The 27,478-nt window shown below is 41.7% G+C and overlaps 1 protein-coding gene across 1 annotated transcript in view; it reads right to left on the bottom strand.

Annotated features, from left to right (window-relative positions):
* CDH23 (cadherin related 23) overlaps positions 1 to 27,478 on the bottom strand; it is a 622,327-nt gene that overhangs the window by 39,933 nt on the left and 554,916 nt on the right. Inside the window, exons 40-50 of the mRNA XM_072995232.2 lie at positions 22,586 to 22,766; positions 14,992 to 15,125; positions 13,468 to 13,677; positions 11,982 to 12,089; positions 10,694 to 10,796; positions 8,149 to 8,274; positions 7,119 to 7,322; positions 5,589 to 6,047; positions 3,595 to 3,711; positions 3,258 to 3,482; positions 1,442 to 1,611 (exon numbers count right to left, since the gene is read on the bottom strand). Of these exons, the coding sequence (XP_072851333.2) occupies positions 1,442 to 1,611; positions 3,258 to 3,482; positions 3,595 to 3,711; positions 5,589 to 6,047; positions 7,119 to 7,322; positions 8,149 to 8,274; positions 10,694 to 10,796; positions 11,982 to 12,089; positions 13,468 to 13,677; positions 14,992 to 15,125; positions 22,586 to 22,766 (2,037 nt within the window). The remainder of the gene's footprint in view (positions 1 to 1,441; positions 1,612 to 3,257; positions 3,483 to 3,594; positions 3,712 to 5,588; positions 6,048 to 7,118; positions 7,323 to 8,148; positions 8,275 to 10,693; positions 10,797 to 11,981; positions 12,090 to 13,467; positions 13,678 to 14,991; positions 15,126 to 22,585; positions 22,767 to 27,478) is intronic.

The following is a 27,478-nucleotide window of genomic DNA, read 5'->3' as shown; positions in this document are numbered from 1 at the left end:
GTCGATAGCTACTAGCTCAGAGTTCTTTAAAAAGGATTACACAGAGTTATGCAAGACAGATACTAGCTAAAGTTAAATAATACATGGCCATTATCATCACCTTCTCACTGAGAGACTAGTTTCAGGCTACTAGTTCCAGTTGGTGTGATCCAGCAATGGAATTCTTATGGTTTACATGTTCTTACAATAGTTTCACATTCCACTACATTATGATAGCTGAAATTGTTCTATGAAAGAACGTAAGTCTTCTGATTGAGGCTCAGAACTCACTAAGGCAAGAACTTCTAGAGTCATGAGTACAACACTGACACTTCTTGTCCCAAAGGGGACAACAAGTGCCCCCTTTGTTCAACCCCCTTCAAGAAGCGATACCCTCCTTCTTAGACCATGAGTCTCTTCTGCATACATGCTGCTAGGCCCTGCGCTGGTGACAACTAAGTAAGAAAAGTTGTGAGGCTATTCTGAAGAAAAGGCAGAGTCCACATTGGAGATCGTGAGGAAAATAATCACAAATAAAAATATAATCTACTGCATGCCTTCATGCAAATATATGGAGCAGCTTCTTGTGGCATTCTGTGCCTAATTCTGGTCACCATGCCTCAGAAGAGATATTGTCGAGCTACAAACGTTGTAGAAAAAGGCAACCAAAAAGATTAACAGGATGGAGCAACTGTCTTACAAGGAATATTCACTATGGCCAAAATCTTGTTTTTTGGTTAATAAATTGAACTAGACTAGGACCATTGAATTGGTGAATCCACTCTTCCATAAGTTCAATTGATTTAAGCAGGCCTACTTCAGTTGTGACTTACTATGCTAAGGAGAGCTACGACTAAAGTAGGTCCATTTAAATCAATCAACCTTACAGAGGAGTTGGCTCACTAAATCCTCACTGATTCAGTGAGCCCACTGTAGTATGATTTAGTATGCTACGTGATGGTTTTAAAAGGAGAACTGAAATTAATGAAGAATAAGGCTATTATAGGTTGCTTGTCAAGATTGCTACAAAATAACATTACAGAGAGCATGTATCTCAATACTGGTCACTGCCTAACATAAATGAGCGGGTCCTTTGACACATGCAATTTCTGTTAGACTGGCCCCTCTGTGAAGAGAGATGGATTTAAATGGGCTTGTTGCCTCATGACTGTTGTCACAGTAGTATTAGGCTAGTTCAAAACTTCATTGATTCTTAAGTTACAGAGAGTTATCCTCCAGTATTTCCTAATACATGGGCAGCCATTTTCTAGTATATGACACAGCAAGAGTGTTGCCTACAAAATGTTGTGATCCATAGAGCTCTTTGAGAAACAAGGGCACTGGACAGAAGAAGAACTGGTCTCAGGTGCTGCTGTTTGACATCATGATGCCGCCCTTCCCCAACTGTCCCTGTTCCCTTTCTGCCATTTCCTCACACACATGCTCTGTATCTTCTGTTCACCTGGTAGGACTGCTGGGTGAAGATGGGATTGTTGTCATTGATATCCACAATTTCTAAATATACTGGTATTTCAGCTGATCTCTGTGGAATCCCATTGTCTGAGGCCCGAACAGTGAAATTCAGCCACTGTACCTCTTCATAATCCAATGTTTGGTTGGAAACTACCTTTCCTAATAAAAACAAATAAACAAACAAACAAAAAATGGGTCAATATTAAAACTGATCCTTCTGCTTGTTATTCTTCCACTCTTCTGCAGTCCTCTGTCAAATAATTCTGAATGTGTATCAATAAGAAAGAAAGAAAGAAAGAAAGAAAGAAAGAAAGAAAGAAAGAAAGAAAGAAAGAAAGAAAGAAAGAAAGAAAGAAAGAAAGAAAGAAAGAAAGAAAGAATTCTCCCTCTCATTTTAAAAATGCATTATTAAAGGAAGTGATTAAGGAAAGGTATAAATATCAGCAGAAGACCTGCTAGAGGAAAAAACAAACAAAAACAAATGGACTGTTAAAACAAATGGACTGTTAGCAACTGTCAGCTGCACTTAAATGAACTTGCGGATTCAGGGTCTAAATATCAGAATGGTTATCAGAACACACCTCTCTTTTGGAAAGAAATCGTATCTGCACTTTGGAAAATAAGGAAGCTGATGTTTAATGGAGAAAGACAATGAAATAGGAAAGGCCATCAGAATTCTAGTGTATTGAAATTGATTCTTTAAAAGTTGCCTACATGACACACTTTGAAATATGTTTTTTTAAATTTTTAATTTTTAATTTTTAATTTTTATTTATTTATTTATTTATTTATTTATTTATTTATTTATTTATTTATTTATTTATTTATTTATTTATTTATTTATTTATTTATGCCTGGGAAGCATGTTTTTTGGTTGGGAGAGAGGTATTTTACTTAGCTGGGAGATGGTTGTTTATTTTAAATTGCTTGTGAAATGGATTCATTTTGAATCATTTTGGCACATGTGAATGCCTCTATGTAAACCCTGTGCACAGGGTTGGCCACTTGTGTGCCTTCCCTGCTCCCTGTCCTTCTCCACCTTATGTGTCAGTGCATGTTTGTTTCCCTCCTTTTCAAGCCTGGAGATGTGGATCTATTCAAAATGTGTCTGGTCAATTTCAGGCCCAGCCAGTGGTTCTCTGTTCCTTCACTGCTCCTTCTCCACCCCCTATGAGTGTGTCTCTCCCTCCTTTGCAAAGCTAATCAATGTCTCTAGTCAGTTTCAGCCTTGGCTCTGTGTCTAAAAGCCTGTGTAGCCTCCCCTCAAATGATAGATAATACAGCTTAAAAAACTATTATATTTTCTCAAGAGGACAAATAAACAGACCCCAAAACCATGTGACTATCATGTGACTTTAGACCAAATTTAAAAAAACAAACAAACAAACAAACAACAAACCAATCCATCACCTGATTTATTTCAATAGTGTAGCTGTGCCCCACAGTGGAGATGAAGGGGGCCATGCCTGCTTCCTCATCTCTCAAGAAAAAAGGCAGGAATATATCTCACAAATTGTGAGGGAGAAAGGAAGTGAATCAAAGCTCTGTAAGAATACATTTTACTGGAATAGATGGTTGGATGACAGAAGTTGGGGCTTTATTGGAATAGTGTATAGAGCAATGAGCGGTCAAAACTATCTACCCTTCATTGGAGATATAGCTTTCCAGCACTAGTGGAAATACAGTGGGAAATAAATTGGTATATCTATTTCCAATGAATAATAACGCCCTTTTTATGTTGTGGAAGAAATCCTTCTAAGAACTCTCTGGTTAAGAACAGGGATTCTTCATGTTGTCTCATCTACCTGCTGAGATGTCTTCAAGCTGGACGTATCCCTCAGGCGAAAGGTTTAGCAACTTATAGGTGATCTGCCCGTTAGCACCTTTATCTGGATCTACAGCAGACACAGATATCAGGGTAGTTCCTGCAGTAGCTCCTTCCAGGATCTTCTCTGTGAAGAACGTTGCCCCAAAAGGGCGGAAGCGAGGGGCGTTATCATTGACATCCAACACGTTTACTGTCAGTTTTGCTGTGAGAGATGGAAGGTGGGAAGAAGAGGAAAAAAAAGTGAGAATGTACATTAAACTGCCCTGCCATCTTTCCTTTCACCATCTCATCGCTAGAATGCAGACCAGCCTTACCATTTGGCACACTAACTGAGCGTTCAACCACATCACTGGCATTGTCATAGACAGAGACTGTAACTTCGTAAGTAGCCACCAGTTCTCGGTTGAGAGTGGACTTAACTTTCACAGCTCCTGAAAATGTAGAATAGGAAGTAGAAAAGTTCCAAGTTAAGTAGAGCAACCAAAGCATGGAGGAGGCAGCTTCTATAGGCTGCAAAAATACACAAAGCTTTTTAAAAAAAATCTTTCTTCCTACTCTCTTCTTTTCATGTTCATCGATCATCTCCTTAGTAAAGATGGTCAGCAATGTTATCTACAAAACAATCAGTCACTCCTTTAATTCAGTCTCTCCTTATTTATTAATATTTATTAATATTTTGTTTCTTTAGGTTCATCTGTATTCCATAAAGTTTATGAGCGGCATTTGTTTTTATTCAATAATATAGTAAGAGGTATAGTATTTTGTGGGGGAAATGACTGGTTTTAAGTTAAATATACTCATGGTGGACTGAAATATGTTTTTATCAACATATGGAGATCACACTAAGGTGCAACTGCTGATACAGAGTTCTCAATTTGAGTTTGCCAAGGAACTAATTAAGTTTGCAATTCTAAGCATACTTAATAGGAAGTATGCCCTGCTGCTTGCTGCTAATGGTGGAATGTGTTTTTGAGTAAGTATGTCGAAGACTGCACTGTTCAACTGCTCCCTGTGGCCAGCTTAGATCTTCATCAATGTCACAATTTAGCTTAAGCACACATTTCAAAGCCCTGTGATGAACCTCATGATCTGGTCTTAGAACCTGGTACGTAGCTTTTGCTAGGTCACAGCAAACTTATACAAAACCATGTGTTCTTGCTCCATGGGGTAAAGTACTGGATGTAGCCAAGTAGGTCTCGGTTCAAATCTGAGCTCAGCTATGAAATTCACTTGAAGATTGAGTACAGAACTACCCTTCAAACTACTCTAAGCAGCAAAGTTGTGGTTAAATTTTTTTTAAGGTGGCACCCTCAACTACTTTGGGAAAGGATGGATTAAAATCTGATTGACTGCAAGCACATCCCCATGGATAAAATTTTAGGATTATCAGACAGGACACTGTTATCATCTCAGTTGCATTGTATTTGTAACCCCATTGTTACCTCTCTGCATACCAAAACACAAGACAAAGGGTCACTTACCCTAAAAATTCTTGCCCCTCCCATTCCCTAGCAGCTAGACGCTTCTGAAGAGCTGTCAGCATTCAGTCTGGGAAGGCTAGAACACAATATATGGCAGGCATGTGTGTTTCAGCTGCTGTTTGCCAGTAAAACACAATCTGACACTAAACCAGGGTGGATGAAGATGAGGATGGAGATGGAGAAAGTGACTGAGTTTGAAAGGAGACACCAAGTACACACAGAGGAAACACAGAAATCAAACCTGCAGGTCTGAGAGCCATAAGGAAAACAAGAAGATTAGAGTTAGTTGGAGCAAGTACCTACCATAACTGCACAGGAAAAAATATATAGATGATGCAAAGAAGAGTAAGAAACAGGAAGAAAGGCAAAGAAAGAGGGGAGAAAAGCAGTGCGAAAAGGGAGGAGAAGTTTTAAAAGCGGGAAAGATGGGAGAACATTTTCTTCACTATTTGTTGAACTGTTAAATATCTTGCCTCTTTTAAAGGAAAAATTGTCTTTAAATGTCAGATTCTTCCAGCTCTTATCTGCCATCAAGTCAATATCAACTTATGGAAATTCTTGCCAGGGTATAAAGTATTCAGAAGTGGTTTACCAGTTCCTTCTTTTTGTGCTGCAGAAGATCTACGAAAGCTCATTTGATGTACTGTAACAGTTATTGTAAATGATACTTTGGGCTAATATTTATTTTCAGTGTTAAAAGAGTAGATAGCACTATTCCCACCCACTCCGCCATCTATTGATTCTGATTCTTCAGAAATTGCGCATGGTGTTCACTTACTTACACACTTCAATCGTTTAGAATGGTATTTCATCTCTAGCTTCTGTACCTGTTCTAAAGTCCACGGCAAAAGCTCCTTGCTGGTCTGGCACTACAGCATCTGTGTCATCTTTGGCCACGATTTCAAGGATGTAATATTCCAGCCGAGGGTTGAGATCTCTGTCTATTGCTGTCACTTCAGCCACAACTGTACCTATAGCAGCTGATTCAGGTATGCTGACGGTCTGGATGGGGTTCAGGAACTCAGGCTGAGAGTCATTAATATCATCAATGAGGATGTTTACGGTGGCTGTGCCTGAGAGAGATGGTGTACCTCGGTCCATGGCAACCACTGTCAAACGGTAGTTGTCTTTTTCTTCTCTGTCTATGGTAGTGTTGGCCACACTGATAACTCCCATGTCGGCACTGATCAAAAATTTATCTTGAGCTCCGCTTTCAATCCGATAGTTCAGCAGCTGGTTGAGGCCACTATCCAGGTCAGTCGCTGTTACCTGAAGGACAGAAAAACCTAGGGAGAAACCCAGACTTTAACATTAGAAGACTTTAAGTCACCCAGATCTTTGAGAACAAAAGAGTTGCCATTTTGGATCTATCCAACAGACTGCCATTCCTAGCATTCTGTTTCTGGGAGTAACTGCTGGAGCCACCTATAAACAAAGGTACAAAGACAGGTGTGCAATGTGAGATACAACAGCAAATATCTCCTTCCTCTCCCCCCCCCCAAATTTGTGAAGAATAGAACACCAAAGAGGCTAAATGAAATCCAGAAGATTATAGTGGGCTGCATGAAGCTCTACAGCAGGATTTGTAGAGGAATGAAGAAGGCCATATGTGTTTTAGCTATTGTTTTTTTCTCATCATGCAGACAAAGCATAGTTAAATGTTTGTCCAAAACTAAGGCCCAATGCAACACTTCCTCTGCCTGCAAAGCACAGTTCTATTCCATGTAACAGCTTCATCGCCTCCAGACTAGAGCAAGATTCCATGCAAGCATCCTGGGCTTTAAACACCATCTTATCCCTCACCTCCACTTATTGACTAGGAATAACGGGAGAAATAGCTTGGCTTAGCCCTCAACAGCTGAGACCAGTTTTGGTGTATGAGGTTCCCCATTCCTGGAACTACTGTGTACAACTAGTGAAATGTTGTTCCTCATTCTAACTGAATCCAGGTGTTAAGAACAGACAAAGCTAGTCTCTGTGTGTAGGAGGAAGACAGTCTGTGCTGGAACTCACAAGAAAGGTATTTGATGGGGACCAGAAATCTCTCAGAACATTAATGTTGCAAACCCTTATCTTATTGCTTTTTCTTAACTCAAACCAATTTTTACTCCAGTAGTTTGTTCCTAGCATACAATCGGGTTTAACAACAGGGAGAAAACCATATTCGCTGTTTTGGCCATAAATAGTCAAAGGCAGTAGTGCACACTATTACAAATGGGCCTTTTATTGTCTCTCATGGCTTCCTGACTCTCCACATTTTACATTTTCAGTTCTTTTGATTCTTCAGTGTTCCTCTTTCTATATTTCCAATGCTTATCTCCTGACCTCAGACTCTTTGCCTTTGCTTTCATTCTGACCTGGAGGGCTGTTTTCCAGCAGTCGAGTGGTCAACACAGCTGGATGAAAGGTTGGCCGGTTGTCATTATCATCCAGAATGGTCACTGTGAGGGTAGCAGTGCTGTTCAGTTTGCCAATATCCATTGCAACAAGCAGACATTCTAGTCTTGGATTTGAGAAGGCTTCTCTGTCTATCAGCGGTCCTGGCTTCACCAGAATGATACCTGGAGATAAACATCATTTAAGAAAATATGTCAGCCACCTGTAGATGAGAGCACTCAAGCGCTCCTCCAGTTCTAACTGACATGCTTCACAGGTGCTAAAATGAAAGCTGCAGTAAATTATTCCCCTCAAAATTCCATTTGCCTGGATACCTCCCTACCTGCAACCTGCATCTTTTCACCTATGTGAAACCTCACAAGAACTGTCAGTTGCTAAAAGAGAACCATTTTATACAGTCGATGGACTATGGAAAATCTTCCCTCTATGTACAAAACGAACATATCAAATGAGAATTTTTAGCTTTGTAATACACTGTATTTCAGTGTTACGAATATTCAAACTTTCTGTCTCCCACTGGCTGTGGTACAAAACAGAACAACGTCTTCACAAATTTGAGGACTCAAGAGTTCTGTGAGTTGTATTGCAGGAAAGAACAAAAGGCCTCCTTCTAATGCACAGGACGTTCATTTATTGCTATAAACATAAAGTTTCTAAATGCATTACCCCTAGGAGGATGTAAACTACCTTGAGTTATCTTGAGGGCAACCAGAAAATATACAGTTCAGAGAATCTTCACAGAAAATCTGCCATTTTTAATGGCAGAGACCACGTTGCACGTTGCATTGCTACTTCCTTTTTCAGCTTTCACTTCTTCCTCACCTTCTCCAACAGACTTTCTTCTCCCACAGTCCCTTTCCTTTCAAAACGCCTCCAGTTCTTTTTGCCTTCTGCTTCCAGCTTGCTCTCACAGAAAAAGATTCCATCCCCTCGTGGGCCTCACCGGAGCATTACACTAGAAATGCTGTCTCCTGATGAAGGGTTTCTTACCTGTTTTGTTGTTGATGATGAAGAGATCCGCTGCTGTTCCAAGCAACTGATATGTCACCACGGCATTGATACTCTGGTCATTGTCCAGAGCTAGAATTGGCCCATTAAGGACTGTGAGATGGGTTCCTGAATCGAACATTAAAGTCTCAGTAACAGGGATACCAGCAGCAAACGAACCCCATTCCCTCCCAGCAAACGACAGAATGATCAACAATGAAAAATGACTGAGTGAAAGAAGGTGAAGGCCTATGAGACATGAAAGAACAGAGGAGTGTTTGGTGCAACCTTGGCAGACTGAATCAAGACGCCCTTAGGAGAAGCCTTATAGCCCTGCTAAAACAAAACATAGCACATTCATCAGGCATATTTAGACGGAAGTGGAATTTCAGTGGGGATGTTAGCTCCTTGGCCACTCACAACAAGAGGGGCAGCCCAGAACACGACACATTATAGTTTACCAATATGTTGAAAGTCACCGAAAAATGATTTAGAGCTCCACTGAGGACCATGTCATTTCACACAGGATGGGGAGGTGTGTCTATGTGCAAGCAGTAAGTGGATGCAATCACATTTCATGATTTTGACCCTCCAAACTATGATTTGGGTGAGGATTTAAAAAAATTGCTTGCATAATCCATCCTTTCCCATTCCCGCAAACATGTGGTTTTGTAGATTACAATCTAATTTAAACAAACCACATGTATTATGCCAAACTGCAAACCATGGTTTGAGCATTCATTTCAAGTGAGGATCACAACCCAGGATCCTACTGTGATTTGCAATCCTCATTTTGAAGAGTGATACAAACTCTACAGCTTGCATGCTCAATCTACAGTTTGCTTATTCAGATATACCATCAAGTTGTGGTGTGCTCAAACTAGAAAGAATTCAATTAGGCTGTATATGTGAGGGACAGATGGAGCACACTTGTTCCTGCTTCTCCCCCCATTCTGTGGTATGGAGGATCAAAAATGTAAATACATCAATATGTAAGGGACAGGAATGAATTATTGTGTATACACCTATCTCAGGACAAACACGAACACTAGAGAAAAATTTGGGACTAGAAGAGGAAAATCCTTACCTAATGAAAGTGTGTGACTGTTACAGCAAGAGGTTTTCTTTTCACTTCTAGAAATATACAAACTAGCTTGTTTTGTTTGGTAACTGATCTTTAGGACTTAAGCCCTGGATTCCTTTGAAATTTGATTTCATAACTCCTTCTTCCCCAGACTACCTTAGACAATTCTCTACAATATTAACTTGCTTTCATCTCTAATGTCTCATACTAACGAAGCCTTATAATTATCAAATGATTTTCATCCATACTATTTTAATTCAAGCAAAGAAATTAGAAAAAGGCCTCAAGCCCATTTAACATATAACTATGGCTAAAGTATATTACTATGTCCATAAAAATCCCAAATTGCTGGTTGCATAAAACCAGCAAAGTGAGTCTGCAGCTTTATGGGAAGATGCTGATCTTCTTTACAAGAAGAAACTCTAGTTAAGTCAATAGTCACTCTAAATGAAAATGTAGACTGTACAATTGTATTAACATAGGAGGGTAATATTTTTTTGGTCCAGAGGGTCAGAGCTGAGGCTGGCTAGGGGCCTGCACACAACCTACATGGACAAATGCAGGCTTCCTCCTCTCACACAATCTGCACCCATGCTTACACACACATCTTAGCATCCTTCCCACTTTAGCCATCTCCAGCCACATTGACATTTACCCATGACAACTAATAGCAGGCAATATGTGACCTCAACAACCAAAGAACAGCAGTCTTTCCCCCACATTCCAAAAGACTGTAGGCTTTCAGGGGGAGAGCAGTTTGGGTTCTCCTGACTTTGGAGTCCACAGAGGAAGCAAACAAGGACTTCATGAAGCCTCGAGACCACAAGCTCTGAAGCCCTGGTCATATAATGGTTAATATAGGAAGTTTCCAAGAAGACTGAACTCCAAATAGCTACAAAAACTTAACATGTTGTAGACAAATCATCTCTTCCCTAAGTTTATCCTATTTTAAATTTCCCATGTAGCATTTCTCAAACCAATTTTACTAGAGACATCTTCTGTTGTTATTTGATATAGCAGCTTCATTATTTTTTTAAATAGCTGTTGTAACACAAACTGTCTGAACTCCAAGGTATTGGCATCGTTATAGCTTCAGTTTCTGTCAGTTGCTTCCTTCAAGTCAAGACTATTTATTTTCATTAACAGCAAGTATCAGAGGAATTTTTTCCATTTCCTTACATCTGTGCTTTTGGACTGGTTCCTCAGCTTCTGAAAAAACCAGTTAGGGATAAAGAGGAAAGCGCTTGCCAAATGACATTGCAATGGGAGAAAAGATAACCACTTTCTATGATGTTCAAAACCAAAATAACACAAGATTCTTCCTCCTTTGTAACCACATTGTTTCTTGAACTTGTATTTAGCAGAAGACTGTTTTGAAGAAAAACTAGGATCCTTTCATTAAGAGTTGTGTTGGGTAAAGAGATGTGCAATTAAACTTTGAGATGTATTGGGGGCCACACTCACCTGGTGCTGAGTTCTCCAGCACCTCAGCCTTGTAGGAACTCTGAGTGAAGAGGGGGTGGTTATCGTTTTCATCTGCCACTAAAATCACCAGCAAGTCAAAATCCTGAAGTTGTATGAACAAAAACGAAAAAGGAGAGAAAAAAAAATCCATAATTGCTTTGGCAAAATTTTCTTCTGACTTCATGGCAATTGAAGGAACACACGTGTGTGTGTGTGTGTGTGTGAGAGAGAGGGGGGGGTTATTGCCTGCCCAATCCTGAAACTTTTGTGGTCAGTGTCAAAAGCTCCTCTATATTATACTGCTAAAATCAGGAACCCCAGGGGCTAAGAGAAACAGCAAGGTTACGAAAGACTTCTGGGGAGTTTCCAGGGTTGATTCTCCAGCACCGAAAGGGAAGATCCAAAACTGGCTCTCCCACCAAGCACCAAACAGCTATTAAGGAATTTTGCACAGTGGCTCCTTCTCAAGGTTAGATGTTTTGACCTTGGAAAAGGGCAAAAGTGGGGTATACTGGGACTGTAGCACTAGGCCTGGACGGAGAAGAGATCTGTGGGATTCACAACCCTCTCAGTCCCTAGTTGTGCCCATTAAACAAACAACACCTTATTCTCAGGGAGCACAAAACAAGCCCCGTGGAGAGGGAAAAGGAACCAAAAATGGGCTTTGCTGGTATTTCAACCTTGTTAACAAGAGCCCAGCAGTGTTTTGGTTGAAATAAGGCCTCCTAGATCAGAATGTTGTGCTGATTGGGCTCCACACCATTAGGACTGCACCTTTATCGTACTACAACTAATTTAACACAGAACCTGGAAATACTATTTTTACTACATTTTTACTACATTCACCAACCACCATGGCCAACCTTCTAAGTTGTGGATTAGTGCCCTTTATTACTGATTAGCCTGGGAAAATTAAATATAAGAATTACTGTCTCAGTAAATCCCTCTTTTATTTTGTTTTCAGCCCTATCTGTAACACTGTAGAAATGTATTATCTCTGACATCTCATGTATCAGTAGATAGCCATCATCATCTTCTTGTTCTTTAAGAAACACTAAAGACAGCTGAGTGGTAACTGAAGGCCCTATTATGAGAAGGGAAAATTTAAGTCAAGAGCTATTACAAATATTTTAACCCTGAGCTTGGAAACCTTGGGCAGGATCCTCTGATAAGGAATGCCTGTGTCATTTGCCTTTATATATTTGATTAATTGAGCAGCACAGTATTACACAAAATGCTTTGAATAAATCCACCACAATGTGAAACACATAGTACAATGCATAATTACCCGTCTTGCATTACGTGCATTTTCTGGATTATCCTTCACTGCCACTGTCAGTCTATATTCTGACACCCGCTCCCTATCCAGTGGGTGGTTTACATACACTATACCAGTCTAGTTAACAGAAAGGAGAAAGAAAGAAAAAGAGAGAGAAATATCAATGGAATTGCACTCATTTCTTTGATTCCTGTTGCCAAATGTCTGTGATGGACAAAGCATGAGCAGGAGAAGGTTCAGCAGGGACGACCTCATTGCATTTCTTAAGCACAAACCATATTCTTGAGTTAATTATTCAGGCACTGGGAATTCTTGGTGATGGGGGGGCGCATGTTGGAGAGAGGTTCAAATTGTCTAAGATCATGTACTATATTTGCAGCGATATATTCAGAAATGTTTTCAACTGTGTAAAGGTAAGACATGTTTACAAGATCATGGATGAAGAATCAGCTGTCCACTACGTTAGAGAGTCAGCTGAGGGCAGCAGGTCATGTAGAGTCTGTTGCAAATTTCCCAGTGGCCTGTGCCTGCAGACTAAGGATGTTAATCTTCTCTTGTCTCACACTTGTATACCAAGATAAGTAACTGCAATAATCTTTTCTTTATGGGCAAAGAATTTCCTGGCACTATCAATGGAGTGCATTGGCAAGAATAATATTTTAGGCCAGATTTGTGATTTTTGCACAAAATTGCCCCTTTCTGTGTTGCTAACTTTTGCACATAAAATCATAAAATTGCACGACTCACTCCACAGAAGGATGGCTGCTACTTTAAGACATTGCACATTTGAATGTATTGTTTGCATCTTTCCTAACCATTGCCCAGTCTTTCTGTGCTTGCTCTGTGAGTGTACTTTTCTTCTCAAGGAGAAAGGACTATAGAGCCAAGATATTGAAGTGGTGGTAGTGGAGAAGTCTCTTAGTCTAGCTGTCAGCTGAAGATGAGGAATCTTGAGGGACTCACTGAGTTGCTTCTTTGTATATCATACAGACTAAATCATCGAGAAGAAGTAACTTGGCAAGTATTCTTTCTGTCTCTACTGTAGCCTAATAGCTGAAAGCCTGTTCAGTCACTGGAAGCTGGTTGCAGAAAAGAGGAGAATCACAAGATAGGAGCCACAGCGACCATCAGCAGGTTCTTTACATAATGTTTTCTGACCAGGCTACTCTATGCAATGTGAAACTTTGAAGCTGTTTTTAAAACAAATCTTTTTGTTGTCATTTTAGTGCTCATATTTATTGTTGTTGCACAATAAAGTTTAAAATAGTTAATATACCACAAAATGGTTGCTATAATATTATAATATATTCTAACTTACATTATTGGCTGACTTGGGATACCTAACCGAAAGCAAGGTATTTTAACAAACAATAATGCATAAATACATATGCCTGAAATAGGTCCCTGAGATTGTGTAGCTTACATTTCTGCTCAGGTTCATAGTGCAGGAAGTGTTGTTTTACCCAGCAGGTAAAAAGGAAGCCTGGAAACTTACGGTGCCATTGATGTAAAAAGCATTGTCTGTATTTCCTGCTGTGATGCTAAAAGTTAAAAGAGCATTCCTGCCACTGTCAGCATCATTGGCAAAGATGCGGGTGACGACACTGGAAATGGGTGCATTTTCACTGAGAGTGAGATTCATTGGTAAGTTTAGAAGGACAGGATCATTATCGTTTATGTCCAGAACACGCACTCCCACCATGACCTAAAACACAAACAAGAGGCAGGTGAGGAGAGGAAAAGACATACTGCAGACTAGAGGAGTGCAGATCGATGTTTTCTGGACCACGACTCCTAGAATTCCTGAAGGGAACTCTGGGAGCCCAGAAACACAAATCTGCACACTTCTCCTGTAAACCATTAATACCACAAATGCTGCTGTGCAGGATTTCTTCCACACCCATCTCAATCACCTGGCATTTCCCCAGAAAACAAGTGCCCAAGATTTTTCCTCTCCCTTAACCATGTGCAATTCAGGTTTTAATTTACAGTTCCTTTCTCCTCCTGGTTTTAATGCATTGACTTGATTTTAATGGTTTTTACAGGGAGGGGGTTGGTATTTTTTTTAAAAAATAGTTAAATAGAGTTTCATTTCTCTTTATTCTTTATAAAAATTCATTTTTAATAGGAATAGGAGTTGGGGTATAGATACAAGGGGGTAGGACGGGGATGGGTTAGGGTAAAAATCTCTATTATGGTCCAGCCGCTGGAGGGTCCCTGGACCTCGAACAGCGAAGCTGGCCTTGCCTTCCACCCGGGATATCGCGAGACGGGTCTCACGTGATCCCTAGGTGGGAGGGGAAAGCCAGGGTATTTAAAGGGCTTTCCCCTCTGGAACGCCCTCTTCTTTTCTGGTTGCCTTTATGGGGCCGGATAGGAATTTTGGTCTTCATCCTGATTGGACTGTGGATGGGGGTGTTTTTGCCTATCCCACACTAGAAGAGGGTTGTGGCAAGTCGGTGGAATTACGTTCGGTCACACTGGCGGGTAGTGCGGAAAAAACAGGCATTTACGGTAGGTCCCGCTGTAATTTCAAGTAAGCCAACAGTACATCCTACCACCTGGCACTGCGGATCGTGCAATTACAGTGCCTGTGGCGGGAAGATGCGCTGGACCACTTCCAGACTAACAACCCTCAAATCAAGGTCTGGGGGTGTTTGTTAGCAGCCGGCCAGGTTCCTGCTGTCCTTAAGGTCACTGGAGCCTGGGGACGGGGACTCGCCCTTTCATTGATCTAGGAGTATTTAGATACGTCATTTAACTGTTTCTGCACTATGGCAGGCCCCTCCTTCTGAATAAAAATGTGGAATATGAATGTATATTAATAAAGTGTGGCCCGTATTTTAACCCATATCAGTGTCTCGTGTTTTATTCCGGGGTTGGGAGGGCCATGAGATTTGTAAGCTACTTTAGTTTGAGCGCTCTTTTCTAACAGAACAGTGTGTCAAGAATATAAGAAATAAATGGAAGTTTCAGCAGAGCACCTTTGCTCTCTGACCCCATAATCACTAAGACTTACGCTGGAGCTGAGAGGTGGCACTCCTCTGTCCTTGGCCACAATGGTGAGGTTATAGAAAGCAATGTTTTCACGATCAAGCTCCGCATCCTTCCGCACGCGCAGCTCTCCTTCTACAGGAGAGATCACGAATTCTCCTGCAAGACAGACACAGTCACGCTTACGGGGGAGAACAGCAACAAGCAATCTTGTTCGTAGGCACGTCTGACCCACTCCCTGCTCTGGAAAAAGCAAACAAAAGCTTCCTTTTCTCCTGCTTCCCTTTCGAGGGGAACCATGTTCATGCAGAAACATGAGAACATGCATTGGGAAGAGAGGAGTACAGTCTCCCTAAATGTCCATCTGCAAAAGTATCAAGTTGCTGGACGCAGACCAGAGGATCAAAATGCGCTCCTCGTGTCATCTGTGCTAGGCTTTCTCATGGCACATGGCTGCGGCTTTTCTGAGCAGCAATGTGTAGTTGGATTTCAATTCCCATATCACAGATATAGCCTTGCCCTACCTAAGACAGAATTTAAACTGTCTTGGGAAGTAGTCAATACAACAGAACACAACACGGTCAAAAAGGGAACACTGCATCTTACTTATTTATTTTATTTTTCTTCACTACCTTCTAGACTTCAAAAGTGTACAACCAAATCGGGAAAAAAATGGAACACAACAAAGCAAAGAGTAATATAGCAATCCTAAAATAAAAATCATACTTTGGAACCAAATAGCACCACACGTCATACAATATTGAATAAAGGTTAATAAATAAGCCAAGGAAAACAGCTAAATCTTGAGTCCTTGCTTGAATGCCTAGTATGGTGGGGTCTGATGAACACCAGCTGGAACACATACTACCAGGGGCTGTTACCAAGAATATCTCCTCTCTCATGCTCAGTGGTCTCTACTCTGAGAGACTAGTACCCAGGTAGGGCCTCTGATATCAATCTCCAAGCTCATCAAGTTATTAACGAGTGAGGGCAGGCCTTCAACTAAATTGGATCCAAACAGCTTATGGCTTTGAAGGCTAATCCCAGTGCCTTTAACTGACTGCCTAGCAGCTATCAGTACTCAAGCAGCAGTGTTTTATACCAGCTGAAATTTCCACACTATCTTTAACAGCAGTCCCAGAAACAGAGCAGTGCAGCGAATTCAGCCTACACAGGATGTGAGTAGAACATGGATAAATGAAGCAAGGTTCGTCTCCTTCTCCAGATAAGATCACATTTAATGTGCAATTAGATTGGCCAATTACACATTGCAAAGAAAGGGCAGAGATATACATAAAGAACATTCTTCTGACAACTCTTCAAAGAGAGGGCTGTGCTCTGTAATGTAGGCCACATGGCCACCCTGTCACCAGTTTAAGCTAGAAAAAGTTCTTTCTTGCTGTCTCTTGAACATCCCCAGAAAACTGTCCTGGGGGAAAGCTGCACAAAACATGCTCACTTAATTTAGTAAGTGGAAATAATACAGAACGAAATACTTTGCCAGCATCACCACTCCTCCACAGAGGATTAGTAGCACTGTCATACCCACAAAAACAAAATTTAAAAATGTGGTATCAAAAGTGTTGCTGATCTCTGATTACAGTACATCCTAGCCCCATACAGAAGTCTTGTCCAGCCCAGTCGCCTGGTCTACTGACACTTGAGTAGATGCGCACTCTAACAGGGGAGGCTTAAGAACAGAAGAGCCCTGCTGGATCAGGCTAAGGACCCATCTAGTCCAGATTTTTGTATCTCACAGTGGCTCCACCATCTGCGAGCACACGAGGCAACTAGATGTCTGTCTCCTGATACTCCTCCCTTGCATCTGGCATTTTGAAGGACCTTCCTTTTAAGCCTGGAGATTGTATATCTCCAGGCTTAAAAGGCTTAAAGGTAGACAGAGTAGACTTTGGTTTAGATGGGTGGGATATAAATCTAATCAATCAGTCAATCAATCTCCATCATGGCTTGTAACCAGAGATGGACTTTTCCTCCAGAAATCTGTCCAATCCCCTTTTCAATGTGACATCATCACATCCTGTGGCAAGGAGTTCCACAGACTAACACCATGCTGGGTAAACAAATGTTTTCTTTTATCTGTTCTCACTCTTCCAACACTCAATTTGAGTGAATGTCCCCTGGTTCTGGTATTGCGTGAGAGGAAAAAGAGCTTCCCTCTATCCACTTTATCCATCCCCTGCATAATTTTATACGCTCTCCAGACTCAAGAGCCCCAAACGCTGTAGCCTTTCCTCGTAAGGAAGGTGCCCCAGCCCAATAATCATTTTAGTCACTCTCTTCTGCACCTTTTTCAGTTCCACTATGTCTTTTTTGAGGCACGGCGACCAGAACTGCATGCAATAGTCTTATCAGTTTGATTTGCCCATGAACCAGATACACCTGTCCTTCTTTTCAATTTTTCAGCTGTAGGCCTGGTCTACTGAGTCCTGGGTAGACCAGCCCTCTGTTGCTTCTCAGGCACCTGATGTTCCCATTGTTCTTTTGTTTTCCCCTAACAAACTGGTCTTTTGGCCATGCTACCTGCCAAAACGTGATGGCTCATCCCAGAAGCCTGGTCTACTGGCATTCTAAGGCAACAGGCCAGCTTGCCAGCCAGTCCTACAACTCTGCGACACGAGGCACACCCACACTACATTTGGCACCTTGGGGCAAAGGCCCAGTTGCCTCACCCTAGTTAGGGTGCTAAAGCCTTTCCTTGCACTCCACGCTGGATAAGTCAGTCTCATACAGTTCCTCCCATAAGCCTCTCATACAATTCCTTCCTGAATCTCATAATGTCTATTTTGTCCATTATTTTATTTCCAACAGCAATGAGCCAGATGCTTCTGGCCACTTATGAGCAAAGCAGGAAGGCCACAACCTGTTTGTCTCTAGTATCTGATATACAGAGATATGCTACTGTTGGCTATGGAGGTTTCATTTAGCTATGAATTTACCTCATCTGACTCAAAGTCATGAATTAATGCCATTCTTTAAGAAGTCATAACTCAGTTTTACAGAGAAAATTCCACTACTTGCCTTTTCTGAACCTTCCAACAATCTATTTTAGTGGTGAATTGAAAAGGCCCAGAATCTACCAGCTAGCACTAGCACTGCTGGCTGTACCAGCTGGGCAATTCTGGGCTTATTAACCAAGACAATAATTCCCTGAGTTGGGAGCGAACCAGAAAAAGACAGACTGTCTTTATGCATTTCCTTTATTCCATTCATCAGCTGTAAACTTCTATCACACTCTCAAATCACTTTGAAAATATCTGACTTAAATGCACTAAATGTTTTACCACTTCCTCTCATGTTTGTTTTCTTCCATCATTCTCCAAAACTGCCATTTTTAGTGCATGCATCTATGTACTTGGCTAACAGATTCAGCTGAAACTTGTTTGTATGCCTTTAAAAAAAAAAAATTGAACTGAAAATGAAAGTAGTTTAACTATTGACTATTTATATATAAAACTGAAGTGAGTTCTCTTAAACTTCCTCCTTGTTATTTCTCTACACCAGCAGAGAATAAAGGGCTTTTAATATTTTAATCCATTTGAACATGATTGTCTTTTAATCTGACATTTTATTCATTTGAATTAAGATCTGACTCATGCCTTTCGGAACCATGGAACAGGGGTGCACATAAATGATCAAACAGGAATTTTTTTCAGAGGGTCAGGAGTTCTTCAAGCCATGGCACGATGCCTGAAGACGGTGGCAATGACAGGTAGGGCCACTATGTTCAGAGGGCAAAGTCGGCATTTGCTCAGGATGCACTGTCTGTAGGGGCTCTCATGAAGAGGGGGATGGCGTGGCCAGAGCAGCAGCAGCAGCCAGACTGGGAGCCATTGGGGCTGCAAGGGTGAGGCTGGCCCGGGGTGCAGGTGGTGCTCTCAGCCAACAAGCCATGGTGGATGGAAGACAGAGGGGGCTCAGCTCCTTCGCACATCACATCCTGCCCCTAATGGCCTGCCACGGCCTTGCCACCGGGGAAGAGCCGTGGGACCCCCTGGCGGGTGTGCCACCCTCCTCCTCCTCCTCTCCACTTGCCTAGAGGCCAATCAACAGCTGCCACAGGCACCACCAAAGTGGCTGATCTTCCAGTGCTGGGCAGTGTTGCTGCGCGAGCAAGAGGTGCACATGTGGCAGGAGCTGCAGGGCACCACCACCCGACGAAGAGAAGGTTGCCCTCCTGCACTTTGGAGATCCTGCTCTGGAATGTCTTCTGCGCCCCTGAAGATGCACACAGCTCTCTTCGCCCCTGGTCGCTCCAACCGTGCACCTCAGCAAGACCTGCCTCTACTGACAGAGGTCTGGTGAGGAAGGCGGGGGGGGGGGAAGAGAAAGGAAATCTGGCTGGGACTCACGGGCCACTTTACTTAGGCTCAGAGGTAATCTTCCCCTCCAGCACCCTCAGTTGGCTCAAAGTGCGTGTGGGCTTCCACCTCCTCCCATGCCTGTGCCTGCGACCCAAAAAAACAGGCAGCCTCCCTCCCTCCCTTCATGGGGTCTGCTCTGGATTTCAGCTTTGACATATCCTGCACACAATGTGCTCAAACTTTCCTCTTTTCTGGGCATGTGCAGAGTGCATCGATGCTCATCTCTAAGCTTTCCTTGCCTTGCCCCTCCCTCATAAACTAGACTTTCTTTTCACTGTTACGTTTGTTTGTTTACCTAAGCATTATTACTGTCACCAAGATTACCTTAGGGAGTCAGTCAAGCCCTGGTCACCTGAGGGAAATGTTCTCTAGTTATCCCCCAGTTAGTTTGTTGCTTTTTTTTCTGGTCACACAACAGAAAGACAAGACTGAGACATTTCCTTGGCCAGCGGTATAACTGCGGAACATTTCCCCATCACTAGGAGGGTTATATTATTTTGTACTTTGTTGTATTTGTCCATTCCTTACTGGGACTGCCTGTGTGCAGAATCAGTCAGGGAGGTGGCCACCATGATTGCAGCACACATTTTTTTAACAAAATTGTACTCAATACATCAATACTTTGGTTAAAGTATGTCACTGCGGAGCCTCCACCATTACAGTGGTGCCTCGCATAACGAGCACACCGTTTAACAACGAATCCGCATAGCGATCTATTTTTTTAGATCGCTATGCGATTGCATTGCGATGTTTTAATGGGTAAAACATCACATTGCGATGATCGGTAAGCGTTTCGCTTACCGATGTTCGCATTGCGATGTTTCTAAAACAGCTGATCGGCGGTTCCAAAATGGCCACCGAGTGCCCAAAATGGCCGTCACAACCATTTTCGCACCCTGCCCTCACTTACCGAGGGCGCGAAAATGGCAGCGCTATGGAGGAACTTCGCTGAACAGTGAGTTTGGGCCCCATAGGAACGCATTAAATGAACTTTAATGCGTTCCTGTGGCTTTTTCCGTTCTGTTTAGCGATGTTTCCTCATAGCGACAATTAATCCGGAATGGATTAACGATGCTATGCGGGGCACCACTGTACATTATTTGTGAGTAATAAGGGTGTGTTTCTTTTTTAAAAAAATTATTATTCTATGGGAAGATACATTGAAATGCTGGTATGCCAATGTCACCGGTGGGGTGTCTGTGTGATCGCCAGTATTGTTGTGCAGATATCTCAAGTCCATTGTGTGCAAGGCCTTTCTGCAGGAGCAGCCAGTGCAACAGAGGACACTTTCCTAAACGCAACCCATTTCCCAATTCAATGTTCCCTCTAATTTCCATTCCCCCCCCATGGATGAATCCACCACCCCTCCTTGTGGGGTTCCATTGTGACTGGAATGAAAGGGGCTGGAAACAATCACTGTGGGTACAAAAGGAAAGAGGAAAGCTGTCCAGAGGGGGCAGGACGGAGTCGAGCATACTCATGCAGTCACGCACCTCAGAGGGAGTCTTGTTTCTGATATACTGATGTATCAATAAATATCATTTTAAAAATACATACATACATACATACATACATACATACATACATACATACATACATACATACATACATACATACATACATACATACATACATACATACATACATACATACATACATATATCAGAAACAAGGCTTTATAAATCAAGGGGCTAAATTGTCCCTTCAAGCAAGAGAGAAAATAAACTGGTACCATGGTGTAGCCAGCTATAGCGATTCAAATTCCAGGATATAAACCATGTGACTGAGATTCAGTATTGGAAGTACAGGTACTGGAAGAACTAGAAAACATTTTCCTCACGTGATCAGGGCCTTATTTCTGTTATATTACATTGTCCGTATTAATATAATTAACACGAACAATGTAATAAAACATAAATAATTAATAATAATATAACACAAGGTTGACTCAGCCTTCCATCCTTCCGAGGTCGGTAAAAGGAGTACCCAGCTTGCTGGGGGGGCAATGTGTAGCCTGTATAATTAAAATTGTAAAACCGCTCGGAGAGTGCTTGTAGCGCTATGGGGCGGTATATAAGTCCAATAAATAAATAAATAAATAAATAAATAAATAAATAAATAAATAAATAAATAAATAAATAAATAAATAAATAAATAAATAAATAAATAAATAAATAATATAAGACCCTATCTTATTTTCGGAGAAACATGGTAGGTGGACTCTTCATCACTTTGTCTTTAATCTCTGCCAAAGCAAGTTAAGACTCCCTTTTTTGGTTCATGGGATGAGCTTGCAAAACCAAAGGCATCTTTTAGTCTAGCAAGTACGACAATTTTGCACTGTTTCCTCTCATGGCGGATGCTGCTTGTAACAGGATTTCCTGATTCAGACACTCCAACTTCTCAGAAACAGCCGCTGAAAGGAAAGTTTTGAAATGTTCCATTCACTATCCTAAGACATTTCTCCACACCCTTTCCCCCTCACTGAAAGTGTGTATTTAAAAAAAACAAACCTCCTTCTGTTTGTACTGAGTGTTTGCACTCTGATTTCAAAACGATTTCTAACTGATGAAAGTCTCAATCTAGCACAAAAACTGTGCTTACTGTTGAGAACAAAAAAGCACTACAATCAGCCTGCAAACCTTCAGGTCTCACACAGAAACTTTTATTGCTAAACGCCACACAAAATCTACTTAAAGTGGGGAAACGACTATTGATATAAATTCCTACTGTTCCTAAATAACAGAGAATGTAATGTCATGGAGCAGACCAGGTAACACAAGATGTCTACAGCAATGTTGTAATTACAAATTACTGCTAATCATTCCTGTAGCATTTCTAATGTGCAAAGTGATTTCTCCTTTGTCATTGCAATACTGAGGTGTGCTCGTTAGGACATCCACTTTACAGACCAATTTTACAGACAACGACTTGCCCAAGACCACCAACAAACCAAAGAAAAAACTGAAAATTGAATAGAGATCTCTGAATGGAGGTCTCAAAATGTAGTGCTGAAAAAAAGAAACCTGTAGATTAAAAAATTAGCTTTTACGTGAGTCCAATGAAAGAAACCGTTTCACACATATGGAAACTAGGGCTTGTTATTTTCTTTGGGAAGCACCTTACATTGTGGGAGGAACATTCTTTCCGTACTGTTTACAATACAATACAACTATTTTCTAAAATGAGTGGAAAATGCAAACACAGTATTTTGTTAACTTCTCTTTCACTACTCACCAAGGGGGTCTCCTGCTATGATGCTGTACTCTACTTGTCCATTGGGCCCCGAGTCTCCATCGTGGGCCAGGAAAGTCCACACTCTTGGGCCTGGCTGACCTTCAGTGATATCAAAAGGCCCTTCATAAGAACGTGGGAATGTTGGTTGGTTGTCATTGATATCATTCAAGTTCACTAGCACCTGAGATGAAGATAATAAAGCCACACAGGAGTCCAACATGCTTTATAATTAGACGGCAAAGCAGATTTGCCTGTGTTAGTGTCAATTTCTAGAACTTTGCCTATAAGCTATGACATATGTTATCAAGATACTGCAGGTGCCTTTCACACCATTAGTGGCATGGTTTGGACATTTTTGTTTATTTCATTTACTTCAATAGTTCTTCTTTTTTTTGCATTGCAGCAAAACATTTTGCCTTCTCCTACATGTAGGAATTAATGATAAATAAGACCAAAACAGCAACGACCTTAATCTTCTGTAATATAACAGGATAATTGATAGCCCAGTTTTAGATAAATTAAGATTGGGGAAAAGTTTGACAGGTGAGGTTGCTTGCACTGAAAAGGGTGGATTAATGCATCCTTGAAACTCTGTGTGATCAACTTGCTGGCATTTATTTTGTTATTTCAACTTCACTTATTTTCATTCAAAGCTTGGAAATAATGCACCCCAGGAACCAGTATTATCTGTAACACATTACTTTATTTTATTTATTTTTATTTATTGAATTTATAGCCCTCCCATCTAGTCAATAGACTACTCTGGGGGGGGGGGTGTAACTTTTTTGTGAAAATTGCATAATGGCCAGCAACATTCCAAAATACTGACATAGCCAGAAACACATTTCCTATCACTACAATTTTTAATTTTTTAAATTTCACTTCATTTGTATTCTTTATCTGGATTTTTTTTTCTTCCGTTTTTCCCCCCTTCTATGTCGGGCTGCTCACTTGGCATTTTTCCCCCAAAACTGGCCTATTAAGTTGTCATGAAACTCTCACCACAGTAGCTTCTAGTGAGAGTTTAAGCTTGATTTGCTCTAGAACCCACTCATTTGTTTCTCTGGCAGTCCTTGGTACCTACAAAAAAGTGTTCTAAAGCATCATATTCCAAATGAGTCATTTTTTTAAATGCCAGCTTTCTCCATTTTCCAGCTTTCACATTTGTACATAGTAATTGGGAATACCACAGTACAGATTATATTTGCCAGAAGCATTTTTTGTTTTGAGCTATTGAAAAAACATTGAGGAAATGTTTATATTTAGTTTATCAAACTGATACAAGCTGTTCATAAGAAGAAACTGGACATATTCAGTAATTTTCAAAAAAAGAATGAAGCTTATATATATATAAAGGGGACACAAAAATCCAGCATTTAATCCTTTTCTGAATTGAGTGTGGCATCAGCATTTGCTGTGCCAACTGCAGAGACTAACTGGGTGATGTGCCCAAGAACTCCTTGTGAGGCCCCCAAAATGGAGGCCCTAGTGGGAGTGCCGTCGCTCACGAAGAGAACCCTCCACACACAGACATCCCCACCTCCGTCCCCAACGTGTCGGGAAGAGAAAGGCATGGAGACCCCAGATTGGGAACAAGAGGTCGCCGAATCCCTTACCTTGAATAAGGGGGTAGACACGCGAGATTTGGAGGCGGCCGTGAAAGTGTTAACCCTTACCCCGGGACCTGGGGAATCTTTGGTGGGAAGAAGGGGGGAGGAGATTGAGGCAGCAGCGCGGAAATACCGGGGGGATGGGAGTGGATCTGGATGGAGGATCCCTGGACCCACAAATGGGAGCAGGTCCGAGTCCCCCATGAGGACGCCGAGAAACGCCGCCAACTTGGGCTAAAGCCTCGCCTGTCATACTGGGGTGAGACCGAGGCCAAAGAGTGGAGGAGGAAACTCTGGGAAGAAAGGGAAGCCGTGGCACGAGAACTGGAACATAAGAAACAATGGCATATAGCCGAGTTGAGGAAGCTGGGGGGTTACCCGGTCCCTGGGGAGTCGAAGGAGGAGACGGGTCGTCCTGGGGTGAGTGGAGCGGAGATGAAGAGACATTACCGTTGATATCCCTGGAGGAAGAATTGGACCCTGGGCAAGGGACTGTGCCGTTATTAACTGGACCTTGGAACCCAGAGACAACAAACCCCTTTATAAATGGTTTATGGACCCCGTTGAAACCTAGCAATATGTTTCAAGAATCGTTAAACCCCTTTTTGGGGGTGAACCCTGTTGGAGTTGATGTTGCAATAAATACTGAACCTTTTGATCTACCTCAACCGACTCGTCCTTTATTGGAAGACCCGACAGCCCCAAAAACTGAACCCTCACACTCCTAAGCAAAGACTTGTATTTTAACTAGGCAGAAGAAATAACTTGTCGTTTAGTCGCTTAGTCATACCCGACTCTTCGTGACCCCATGGACCAGAGCATGCCAGGCTCTCCTATCTTCCACTGCCTCCTGGTTGGGTCTCCTATCTTCCACTGCCTCCCAGTTGGGTCTGATAGCTTTGATGACACTGTCCAACCATCTCATCTTCTGTCGCCCCCTTCTCCTCATGCCTTCACACTTTCCTAACATTAAGGTCTTTTCCAAGGAGTCTTCTCTTCTCATGAGATGGCCAAAGTACTGGAGCCTCAGCTTCAGGACCTGTCCTTCCAGTGAGCACTCAGGGTTAATTTCCTTTAGAATTGATAGGTTTATTCTCCTTGCAGTCCAGGGGACTCTCAAGAGCCTCCTCCAGCACCACAATTCAAAAGCATCAATTCTTCGGCGGTCAGCTTTCTTTATGGTCCAGCTCTCACTTCCGTACATCACTACAGAGAAAACCATAGCATTGATTATGTGGACTTTTGTTGGCAAACTGATGTCCCTGCTTTTGAGGATGCTGTCAAGGTTTGTCATCGCTTTCCTCCCAAGAAGCAGGCGTCTTTTAATTTCGTGGCTGCTGTCTCCATCTGCAGTGATCATGGAGCCCAAGAAGGTGAAACCTGTCACTGCCTCCATATCTTCCCCTTCTGTTTGCCAGGAGGTGATGGGAACAGTGGCCATGATCTTAGTTTTTTTGATGTTGAGCTTCAGACCATTTTTTGCACTCTCCTTTTTCACGCTCATTACAAGGTTCCTTAATTCCTCCTCACTTTCTGCCATCAGAGTGGTATCATCTGCATATCGGAGGTTGTTGATATTTCTTCCGGCAATCCAGCTTCTAGTAACTTCTAGAGCACTCTGATCTTCCTGCACATGCAGCCAAAGGTAAGGCTGTTCCTACCAGTACACATAAACCTACTTACTGGACATCAGCCAAAAGGATGGCCTTACCTTGAGTTGCATATGTTTCAGAAGATTGGTTTTTTAAAAAAAATCCCTTGAAGTATGCATCAGTTCCTTTAAACAAAGTTTTGCTTTTATCTATGCCAGTCCAATGGCTCACACAACTCTGGTGTTACACAACTGATAAATGAGAATTTTTGACTTTGCATTCAACTATGATTTTGCTATGCTACGGTATGTTTGCACTTTTGTCTTCTAAATAAATTCTTGGTTTATATCCCAATAAATTGTACAGCTACAGGGACATGGTGGCGCTGCAGGCTAAACTGCAGAAGCCTGTGCTGTAGGGTCAGAAGACCAAGCAGTCGTAAGATCGAATCCACGCAATGGAGTGAGCGCCCGTCACTTGTCCCAGCTCCCACCAACCTAGCGGTTTGAAAGCATGCAAATGCAAGAAGATAAATAGGGACCACCTTGGTGGGAAGGTAACAGCATTCCGTGTCTAAGTCGCACTGGCCATGTGACCACGGAAGATTGTCTTCGGACAAAAACGCTGGCTCTATGGCTTGGAAACGGGGATGAGCACCGCCCCCTAGAGTCGAACACGACTGGACAAAAATTGTCAAGGGGAACCTTTACCTTTACCTAAATTGTACAGCAAAGACATGAATTTAAGCCTGATCTCAGAGTTGTCACTTACTATTTCATGCTACTGGGGAAGCCTTTATCTTAGTAAGAGCACTGGTAAAATCTATCACTTTTATGAAATGGAAGACATCCTTAGTTAAATGCCCAGCCAAGGGCTGGCTAAATATGGATGGTGTATATTGGGTGCGTCTTCTAAAGCATAAAGATCTATCATATCTGGCCTTGGTCTTCAGCAGCACAGCCTTAAAATTAAGGTTCTTCTTTAGTTACTTAGATGCTGCCATTCTTAATCTTAGTGTTCTTCAGATTTATATCATCATCATCATCATAGAACTGCAGAGCTAGAAGGGACCCTATGGATCACTGAGTCCAGCTCCTGTCAGAATCAAATTCCCAACTTCTGGATCCACAGCCAGGTAGCTAAACCACCGAGCTATTCAACATATCTCAGCTGCAGTCTCCGTTTTGACTGATAATTGAAAAAAAGCATAGAAAATGCTTTAAAAATGTCAATTTCTTCGATGTTAGCATTAAGGTAATGCAATTCTTCTGTAGATTCTGTCTTTAAATTTGTATTTTCTTCAGTTTCAATCCTTCTTTTGCACTTTCTTCTTAACCATCTTGTCATTCTACGCCATTGTTCTTTTCTTCCTGTAATATGATGTTTTCTACTTATTTTAAATTACTGGTGTTACTTCCACTGTTTTCCCCTCCTACATGATCCCAATCTAATTTGTATATCTTCTGCCCATAGATGAAACAGGAAGATAAAATATGTCCTCGGCTGGTACCCTTGCCCAGTGGAAAACATTATTTTTTTATTTTCAGTTTTCATTCCTCTCACCCCAAATTTGTAAGGAACAACAATTCTTTTCTAAAAGTACATTTCCAAGGTCTGATTTCATCTGGAAAGCAACCACAGAAAATTCGGTAGGGTTTTCTTTCTGCTTAGAATCAGCTCTGGAATCTGTT

This window comes from Pogona vitticeps, chromosome 3 (genome assembly GCF_051106095.1).
Source record: "Pogona vitticeps strain Pit_001003342236 chromosome 3, PviZW2.1, whole genome shotgun sequence".
Taxonomy (NCBI): Eukaryota; Metazoa; Chordata; class Lepidosauria; order Squamata; family Agamidae; genus Pogona; species Pogona vitticeps.
Note: the sequence above shows the minus strand (reverse complement) of the source record. Positions and strands in the feature narration are given on the sequence as shown.